The following is a 10,407-nucleotide window of genomic DNA, read 5'->3' on the forward strand; positions in this document are numbered from 1 at the left end:
GAGCAACAATGGAAGAGCAAGCGAACGATTCACGCTCCACTCGACTAAACATGAGACTCCAGATACCGAGGGTGGGCGACAGCCAAGAATCCGCCCTCCTCGTATCCATGCCTTGCGCAATCCTCCTCCAAAATGATCGCTTTCCCACTGAATCGGAGTTACGTGAAAAATATGACGACATATTAACTAAATTACTCCCAAAACAAAGCAGTAAATTACTCTAGTTCTTCCTCCAAATTAACGACGATGAAGAATTTTATATTAAAAAAAGGAACGATGAAGAAACCCTAAAACGGATCCAGCAATATGCAAGGAAAAATATCCATCTTTTCTTCTTATCTAACAAACGAAACATAAACGGGGAAACGGAAAACCAACATCTTGCCAATAAAAACTCATACCTAAGAATCGGGGGAATCCCTATCCGAGCTCGACGCTTCCTCCTTCGATCTCGCCCTTCTCGTATCAAACAACCGGAAAAGCATGAAAAGGAGACCGACAGCGTAGGAATCGGAGCAAGTCGGGAAGAAACTACCCGCGAAATCGAATAGGTGGTGGATAGCAATGGATTATGCCGTCGAGAGGGATCCGCCACTCGCCACCACGTGGCGAGGCCCAGAGGAAGTGGCTCCTACTACTTATCGCCTCTTCCGTGCGCAGCTGCGGCCGATCATTGCGTGATGTCGTCGTGGTCGCCGGACGTCGCTCGACTACTGACCAAGGAGGCAAAAGTTATATAATTTCTAAATACTGTATCATAATTTTAAAATTTTCAGAGGACGTGTTTATTTTTTATTATATCCTTTGGTCCTTAAATTAAAAAAATATTTAAATTGAGCCAAACCAAATAAAAAATAAAATTTAATTATGTCATAGTTTCGTATAAAAATCATTGATGATACTCAAAATTTTTTTTTTAAAAAAATTCTTTTAAATTTATTCATATTTTAAAATTAAAAATTACTAAAAAAATTAATTGGTACTATTTTGATTAAATCATCACTACTTTAGTATTGATTTCATCAAAATATCATCATTTTAGTGTTGATTTATTACAACTAGACTACTAGCATCGCCTTAGTGTTGGTTTTCGAGAATCAACACACTATAGTGTTATTATTTGAATATCAGAACTAATGAAATTTATTGATCTCATAATTTGTGGTGTTGATTTCTAAGGATTAACACCATTATAGTGTTGTTATTCAAATATAAGAATCAATGAGTTATGATTAAATTTATTAATAAATATAGGGGATTTATATTTTTAAAAATTTGACATGTACTGAAAGAGGATAGTGTAGAGAAAGTATTTATAGCATGAATAATCCTAGTTCTGAGACCCCTATAAAAACTTATGAATTTGTGTCAATTTTCTCAAAGTTTGAAATTTTAAAAATCTTTTAAGCACTATTGGAAATGTGTTCAAGCTGATAACCCATAGCACATTTAGACTCTGAGGCACTGTAAAAACTTATCGGGCTTATATTGGGTCTAATCAGAGCATGCTAGATTCATCAATGGATTTTAACTGAAACCATTGATGGGCTTAGGAGATTTGGATATCTGAAAAATTGACATGTACTGGAAGAGGATAGTATAAGAAAGATATTTATAGTATAGAATTCTTGGTTCTGAGACGCCTACAAGAACTTATATGTCTATGTTAGTTGTCTCAAAGTCTGAAACTTTAAAAACCTTTTGAGCACCGTTGGAAATGCTTTCAAATTGATAACTCAAGGCTTATTTGAACTTTGGGACATTACAAAAACCTACCGAATTTAGAATGGGTCCGATCAAACCTTGCTAGTCCATCAATGAATTTTAACCGAAACTCATTGACGGAGCTAAGGGATTTGAGTTTCTGAAATATGACATTGGAAGATGATCGTGTAGTAAAAGTATTTATGGCTGTGGAATTATGGGTTATGAGACATTTACCAAAAGTTATGGATCAATGCTAGTTGCCTCAAAATCTAAAACTTTAAAATATTTTTAGCACTATTGGGAATCCCTTCAAGCTGATAACTCAAAACATATTTGGACACTGAGGTACATAAACCTACTAGACTTGGAATGTGTTCGATCAGACCTTGCTAGGTCCATCAATGGATTTTAATCGAAACACATTTATGGACCTAAATTTGAATTTCTGAAATATGGGCATGTACTTGAAGAGGGTAGTAGAGAAAGTATTTATGACGTGAAAATATTTCAAACTTTTGGCTTGAAATCTTCCTCCAGTCCACACTCTCTCCTCCACATTGGAGAGAGATAAAGAAAAAGTTATTAACGCAACGCCCATTAAACTTATGGGTTTGTTCCAATTATGTTGATTCAAACTTGTAAACCGATAGTGTTTTGTTGATATCACAAAGGGGTGGTATTGATTTCTAAGGAGTAACATCACTATAGTTGTTGTATTCGAAGAACAACACCATGTACTGTTGATATCACAAAACAGTGGTGTTATTTTATAATGATCAGTACCACTATAGTATTATTATTTAAAGAATAGAATATGATGTGCTGTTAATATCATAACAGAATGGTATTGATTTTAAAGATCAATATCACTTGTAGTGTTGTTATTTGAAAATCAACGCCATTATGTTGATATCACAAAAGGGTAGTGTTGGTCTCCAAAGAGCTACCACCATAGTGTTGTTATGCGACAAACAAAACCACAGTATATTATTAATGTCACAAAATGATGGTGTTAATTTCATCAACATCACTTTGGTAATGTTATTCAAAGTCATAATTTAATTATGATGATGCTATTGTTCAAAAATCAAAATCATAATGATGTCGATGGTAAGAAATCAACATCACAATAGTGATAATTTAATCAAAACAATAACAAAATAATTTATTTATTTTTATTTAAAATTTTAAATTTTGATTTTCTTTTTAAATTTAATTTAATTTTTCATATTATAACTAGTTATTAAAAAAAAATTTTTTTATTGACGTTCCTTTGTATTTTTTTAATTTTTATTAAAATTTTTTTTGATAAAATATATATATATATATAAATGATAAATGAATTGAATGATTTAATTTTTTTAAAAAATTGAGTTTTTAAATCATCAATTACTTTTTAATGAAATTCTTTGATAAAACAATTATTTTTTAAATTTAGTTCAATTCGATTTAAATAAAAAAACTAAATTTTTTTTTAAGATGGGAGAGGTATAATAAAAAATAAATGCATCCTTTAGAATTCTGAAATAGACCCTTCGGGAATTATATTAACTTTCCTTTGATCAATTGCCGATATATTAAGCATTAATTTTCCTGGGCGGCATGGCGCATTACATCGATGCCGTTTCGTCTGTGCTTGCGTTCGCGTCTATAAAAAGGTAAGAAGACGATTAAGTAACAACGAAATTACGCGGTGCGGGACAGCTAGTAGGGAACCGGTGTCGACTAAGTCGTGGTCTAACTTGTGGTAATTGAAGACGCGTAATACAAGGGAGAGACATAATGTATTGAGATTATTGCTGGAGAAAATCCAAATTAATTAATTAATTAAATTTCGGACCGATCGATCGTAACTTCGTCGCCAAGGACATGCACATAGGAAACTTGTCGTGAAGACTTAATTAGAACTAAATGGTAGTCAAAATTAGATATATATTATCTAGAACTGTTGACCATTTATCTCTGGCGACCTTGTTAATTTATAGAAAATGTTTCTATTTACATTGTTTGATTTGATCCGAGCCGATTTAATAGACCAGCCAGTTTAAGAAATTCCAACTCCATCACGTCTATTAATTTATCATCATCATCATCATAACGAAGGCTTTGTCTCACTGTTAATCCATCTCGATCCATCATGGCTTCCAAGAAGAGAATTTCGGTGCTGAGCCAGTTGCGGCGGGCGATCGCCAACGTAAAATTCCTGCTCTCCTTCGATGCCACCCGGTGGATCGTCTCCTCCCTCAAGAGATCTTCGTCGCCGGCGGCGGCCGAGCTCAGGTTCAAGACCCGACCGAGCTTGCTCGACTGCTCCGACGATTACTACGACGCGAGGTCGTCGTTCGCGCTCTCGCGGACGTCGTCGAGCCTGGTCGGCTCGCCGGACCCGGCGACGCAGATGACGAGGTCGGCGAGCGATGCATCGTCGTCGTCGTCGTCTCCCGACGGCGGATCCGGCGAGGATATTAATTTGAAGGCGGACAGGTTCATCGAAGGGTTCTACCGGCAGCTGCAGATGGAGAGGCAGGTGTCGCTCGAGCTGAGGTATCTGAGGGGGGACAGCGGCAAGAGCTTGGAGTTGGAGAGAACCACCTCCGATTGAAATTCGTTCGTGGATTTAAAGGCGATCAATATAACCTCTATTTGCATGGTTATCGCATTGAAGTAACTACTATTGTGGATTTGCATCTCTTTTCCTTCACCAAATTTTAGTTGCTTATCTTTTTGGAGATTTTTTGTGTATTTTATTTTTTTTAATGCTTCTGTAAATTTATGGATAATCGAAATGAATACGAGAGTTTACGAGTAATATCGAGTAAGTGCTTGGTTAACAAAAATATATCATCGATTATGTTTCTGTAAACTCATCGACCTCAGCTGAAATTAGTTTGCTATTCTTTTTTCCATCGAAAGAAAATCTAGAGTGAAATATATGATAAAATCCTTAGTGCACCATTTCAGCCCATGGGCCGGAATATTCCTGCCGCATTGAAAGTAGACGACTTGTCCTTTGCAGGGAAGTCCCACAATATCCATCCCTTGCTTGGTTATTGAGACTAAACTACTAATTAAATGGCATAGAGGAACTAATGCTATGGATCATCTAAATTGATAATTACTTTATGCCTATAATACAACAAAAAGTTAATTTTTATTGGAGAAAAATATAAAAAACGCTTCTTTGAACGTCTTCTTGTAAATTTTGTAATAAAAAAGCACTCATCCTATTAATCTCTTATAAAATGATACAATATCTTTAAATATATTATTTGATATTATTATCTTTTTTCATATCTATTAAATTTTAAATTGGTCAGCCACCTATATAATATAACAAATATGTGTGATAAGAGATAAAAAAATATCGAATGTACTTAGGATATTTATCTCAAGTCGATGGAGTGAAATATTTTATTGATAAAAAAATCATCTTTGTAATAAAAAAAAGAGCTTTTTAATCTTTGTCCATTGTTATTATTATTATTTTTTTTTAAAAAAAAAATAATAGGCTGACATCTTAGCTAGTGGTGGGCATCCCTACCTCGAGGTACAAAATCAGAAGAGAATCCATCGCCTTTTATGAAATGCCTACATCGGTCCATCATTGAGACTTAATTCATGCCAAAAATTATAAATATTGATGATCCAACATGTGCCATGAGGTGCCCCTAGCTTCCCCACTCTGCTGCCCAGCAACGCATTGGATACCCCTCGCCAACCTCTCTCTCTCTCTCTCTCATCTTGCACGATGAGCATGCCGTGAGAGATCATGGCCAAGGATTGGATTTAGATTTATGATGAGCTAGCAGCAGCTGCTGCTGCAGAAGCAAGCACTCCATTCCTCAACTGCTCTAGCTGTCTTCTTCAGGCTTTTACTCCATGGTTGCCCCCACTTATCTGCCATATCAGCTCCACAGCTGGACATTGCACTGCAATACAAATCTTCAACTTTTCAAACTTTGCTCAAAATCTTTGGTGCCATGCCTCTCCACAGTTTTATGCGCCAGTACATCAACAGAATCACACCTATTTCAGCATATTTTTGACACTTATTTCAGCATGTTTTTGATCAAACTAGCGTCTGTGTATATATATTACATTCGCTGTCATTCGTTAGCTAGGTTAAGGATTGTTTATACCAAGCATTTGGTATGGAATTTTGCAAGGTTTTGTGGTGATGGAGTAGTTTCAGCAGGAACAGTGAGGAAGCATACTGTTATGGCAGCTAAAAGTATTGCCACCGCCTTCCAAAGCATTGAGGGTGAAGTGAGGGGGAGAAGACGAGCCCCATCATCTGTAGGTCACAAGAGGACAGAAGAATCTGCCCGGCTCTGCAAGGGACAAGGCAATTTATTTCTTTGCAGTCATCAAATGATCAACACTTCCATTCATCAAAATGTCATCTTGAAAAGATCAAACGTTGCGAATTGAATATGTCTGATTAGTGTGAAGTTTCAATATTCAATTGTTTGACATCCTAAACATGCATCTTAAAGTATCATATAAATTAAACATCACCAAATTATTGTCGTCTTCATCTACTTTTGTCAGACAAATGCTAATTGCATCTAAAAATTGATTCTCTTTTTTCCTTAATAGTGGATATCTTTTACAAAGGAAGGCTTCAAAAGTCTGACACCGAGTCTGCATACATCCTTGTCATATGAACTCTGAGTGATCTCCCCTAACAAAGCTTCTCATAAGGAATCCAACCACTTCCATTAATGCCACAGTTTGATAGTATAACTGGCTAAAAAGAGATCATTCGAGACAACTGGCCGTTCGACCCAATAATTGCTTTTTTTTTTATTTTGATAATTTATATATCTGAATTTTATATGACTAAGCTTAAAATTAGACAATAATCTTTTCGTCTTGATTCGTCTATTGAATAAATTTGAATCACAACTTCTATGCAATTAGAAACCCATCTTCAAAATAGAGCACTATCGAAGTTGACAGAGAAAAGAATGCTAATGCATGAGCGATTACGATTAAGAAAGGTATTAGGATAGGCCTTCACTTTTGTGAAGCCAAAAGAAATTGGTACGTGGAGATTTGGTCCCTTTGAGGACAGGGAGATGATGTGGATTGGGTTACTTTGGGAGAAGATCAAATCAATCAGAGCTTCAATGGTGGTGTGGTCCTTCAAACTAAAGACTAGCTACATAGTTGTTTCTTCTTCTAGCTTCTTCTTGGATTCCTTGCGCTAGAGGAAAATTAATTAAATCAATTTTTTGACCACGTGTTATTCGACAATAAAAAGGCTGATTACAATGGCACATATTTTTTGACCTTTCTTTTGTTTAAATAAAGATAACAGTGTGCTCATCATCCTTGTGTTTTGTGGCTAAAAAGTATTGTTGGCATTGCTTAATAGCAAGCCTAGTCATCAAGGGCAAATAGTCTATTCAAATAAAGCAAATGTGTTAGAAAATTCAACAAACTGACAACTTCAATGAAGTGTAAAAAACATGGGTTTGATATTTGGACGACAATTGCAATTTGAATTAAACTTTGAAAAGACAACAAATCTAGAGAGTTGCATGTGCAATTTAATCTTATTAGATAGCCACCCTTAAGACCCTAAATCCTATAAGACTCTGGATTTTCATATTTATTTCTTTAAAAAAGTAGCGTTGTCATTGACATAATCCTATAGTTTAGTTGGTAGTGCAAATTAAAGCAAGCAAAAATGAATACCACAAATTGGCAAAAAGGAACACAAATTTCATAGAGAATTTCTGTTACTTTTATAATTTTTTTAGTAAGGATGAATTTTAAGAAAAATACAATCTAATCGAATTTTATTCAGAGCATGGAAGAGCTTGATCAGAAGAGTAGATTTAGGGTACCAAATTCTCCAATATACTCTGAAATGATCATTAAACACAAAAGAACTGAAGGCTAATTGCAGCGTTAAATTAATCTTCATGAGATTAAGCACAAGTAGGAAGTAGCAGGCAATCGATAAGCAACAATCTAACACTTCAATGGCGAACTAATTAAACCTGCTTGCCCTTCCCCTTCTCTTCTTTCCCGTTGCAGCTATCCAGCACTCGATCACTGTCATTCGAGGTGCTCTCTAACGCTCTCTTCTCCTGTTCTTCTTCTTCCTCCTCCATTTCCTCACCGGCATTTCGCGTCTTATTCATCCTCCTCTCCGCCCGTTCTTTCAGACCGTCGAGCAGCTCTGCCGCCGCCGCCGCCTTCTCCCGTCGACGGTTCTTGATCAGTACCTCGCTGACGTCCGCGGGAGTCAATTCGGCCTCGTTGATCACCTCCTCCAATTGCTTCAGCAAGTCACTGTTCTCCGTCTTGCCGTCGAACTCCCCGTCGTCGAAGCCCAGGTAGTTCTTCATGAGGATCTTCAATGCCGGAAACGAGCAGTGGCTCATGTGAATGTGCATGTCCATCCTCCCCGACCGCACCAGCGCCGGGTCGAGCTTCTCGATGTGGTTGGTCGTGAACACGAATATCCGCTCGCTGCCACAGCACGACCAGAGCCCGTCGGTAAAATTTAGCAGCCCAGACAGAGTTATTGTCTTGGCGCCGACGTCCTCTGATCCGCCCACTGGCCTCAGGTCCGACGAGGAGTCGTCTGACGGAGATGCCTTCTTTGAACTACGGTTCGTGAGGTTGAGAGAGCAGTCAATGTCTTCGATGACGATGATTGATTTGGAGGTGGTTTTCATCAGGAGCTTTCGGAGCTCGGAGTTGGTGTGCACCTCGGTGAGCTCCAGGTCGTAGATGTCGTAGCCGAGATAATTCGCCATGGCGGCGATCATGCTCGACTTGCCGGTGCCCGGCGGGCCGTAGAGCAAGTAGCCGCGCTTCCACGCTCGCCCTGTCTTCTCGTAGAAGGTCTTCCCTTCCGCGAAATCCATGAGGTCGGCCATGATGAGCTCCTTCCGCGAGGGGTCCATAGCGAGGGTTTCGAATGTGCTGGGGTGCTTGAAGGGTACCGATTCCCACGGGAAGCCGCGGGATTCCATCGACCCACCGCGCGAATTGGTGTACAGTAACCGATCCTGGTTCCGGCGGCGGAGCTCAGTAGCCGTCTCCATGATGTGGTCGAGGTAGGCCGGGAGGATAAGGGGTTTGTCCTTCTTCTTAATCCTTAGCGAGAAGCTGCGCTTCTCCTCCGGCACCGGTCGCCACGAGAAGGTCTGCGACTGGCGCTGCGTGACGGCATGCTCCCACGTGACGGTGGCGCCGCGGAAGGTGTCCACGAGCCGGTCGTTGTTGCTGAGCCCGAAGGTGAAGGCGGAAGAGTTGAGGCCGCGGGAGAGGCTGAGCCGGGAGGCGGAGATGGAGGCGGAGCGGCTGAGGTAGAGCTGCACGGCGTGGTAGAGCTCGTTGGTGTTCACGCCGTCCATCTCCGTGATGTCGAAGTAGCAGTACGTGGAAAAACAGCGGAACACGTGGTGCAAGATCTTTACGGCCGCGAAGCGCAACTCCGGCGGGAACACGGCGTGGACGATGCTCTGGAAGAAGGCGAAGACTCCCATGAGAGAAGCCAGAGAAGTCCAGAACTCCTTCATATCTGCCTCCCTGTTTCCCTAAAAAAACAACAAACTGTTTTCCCTCTTGAAACAGGGTATGAATCAAAGATTGCTTTTTCAGCTTCTTCCTTGGAGAAAGATATCTAAACTATCATTTCCAAATTTGGTTTACGGTTCCAACCTTTGTTTCAGACAATATAAAAAGGGTAGAAGCAATAGACCTCTGGAAGAAAGCAGAGGGAGGAAGAGAAAACATGGAAGATGAAGGAATGAGTTAACTTGTTGGGGAGAAACTTGAGAAGGATTTATATAGGCCTTCACATTGATCTTGTTTGCAAAGGTCTCATTTGATTTGTCAAAGATCTAGGAAAAAGACAACGGAGGGAGGATGGAGATTTAGTAGGCCACACCTCCACATTGGAAGTAATGATATGACAAATAAATGAACACTCCTTGGTAGTAAGAAGTAGTTCAGTGTAGAAGTCGATAGGGATGCATGCATGTGGCATTGCAGAGAAAAAGGCCAGAATAAAAATTTTAGACTGCAGGAGGCGAGGAATATAATCTCACAGAGAAAGCCGTGTCTGGCATAAATAAATAAATATTTATTTATTTATTGCTGTTCCAAATCTTCTCAAGGATTATTGTTCTTATCTGAAATGTGTGTGTGTGTGTGTGTAAAAAAAAAAAACTCCACTGTTCAGCCAAAGTTCCAGGTTTTTGTTTTGCTACGTAGATTTATTTTGCTTTTTTTTGCAAAAAAAAAAAACAAAATCAAATGCTCCTTTTTTCTAAATAGTGGCCATTTTTTATTTATAAAGAGCATTTCAGAACATTTCATCTTTGTCAATTTTATCTTTTTATTAAAAATAAATAATCATGTAGTTTTTTAATGTATATTTAAATGAGTTAAAATAATAGTTTTATTACTTTGAAAACAGAACTCCAACCTATATGGTTAGTTTAATTAAACAGAAAATCATCATATATTTTCATTATCATTAAAAAGATATATTTAAATAAATACTATAATTTTAAGGAGCATGTCATTTTATTTTTTATATTAAAACTAATCTTATTATAATATTATTATAGTAATAACTACTAACACATAATTTAAACATGGTTAAATTCACTGCAATTTGATCAAAATTATTTTCACACAGTAATTATAACATAATAAAAAATATCATTA

At 38.1% G+C, this 10,407-nt stretch overlaps 2 protein-coding genes across 2 annotated transcripts; one reads left to right on the top strand and one right to left on the bottom strand.

Moving 5' to 3' along the window:
• The first annotated feature begins 3,844 nt into the window (after positions 1-3,844).
• Positions 3,845-4,497, top strand: LOC141825995 (uncharacterized). Its single transcript, XM_074713255.1, has one exon. The coding sequence runs from the start codon at positions 3,845-3,847 to the stop codon at positions 4,307-4,309; it is 465 nt and encodes a 154-aa protein (XP_074569356.1). The 3' UTR covers positions 4,310-4,497.
• Positions 4,498-7,593: 3,096 nt separating this feature from the next.
• Positions 7,594-9,421, bottom strand: LOC141828086 (AAA-ATPase At4g25835-like). Its single transcript, XM_074715446.1, has one exon. It carries the CDS (start codon positions 9,249-9,251, stop codon positions 7,713-7,715), a length of 1,539 nt encoding a protein of 512 aa, XP_074571547.1. The 5' UTR covers positions 9,252-9,421; the 3' UTR covers positions 7,594-7,712.
• Positions 9,422-10,407: the final 986 nt, after the last annotated feature.

The sequence above is a fragment of the Curcuma longa genome, chromosome 4, assembly GCF_044706935.1.
Source record: "Curcuma longa cultivar G26 ecotype Majalengka, Jawa Barat chromosome 4, ITB_CL_G26_1.1, whole genome shotgun sequence".
Lineage (NCBI taxonomy): Eukaryota > Viridiplantae > Streptophyta > Magnoliopsida > Zingiberales > Zingiberaceae > Curcuma > Curcuma longa.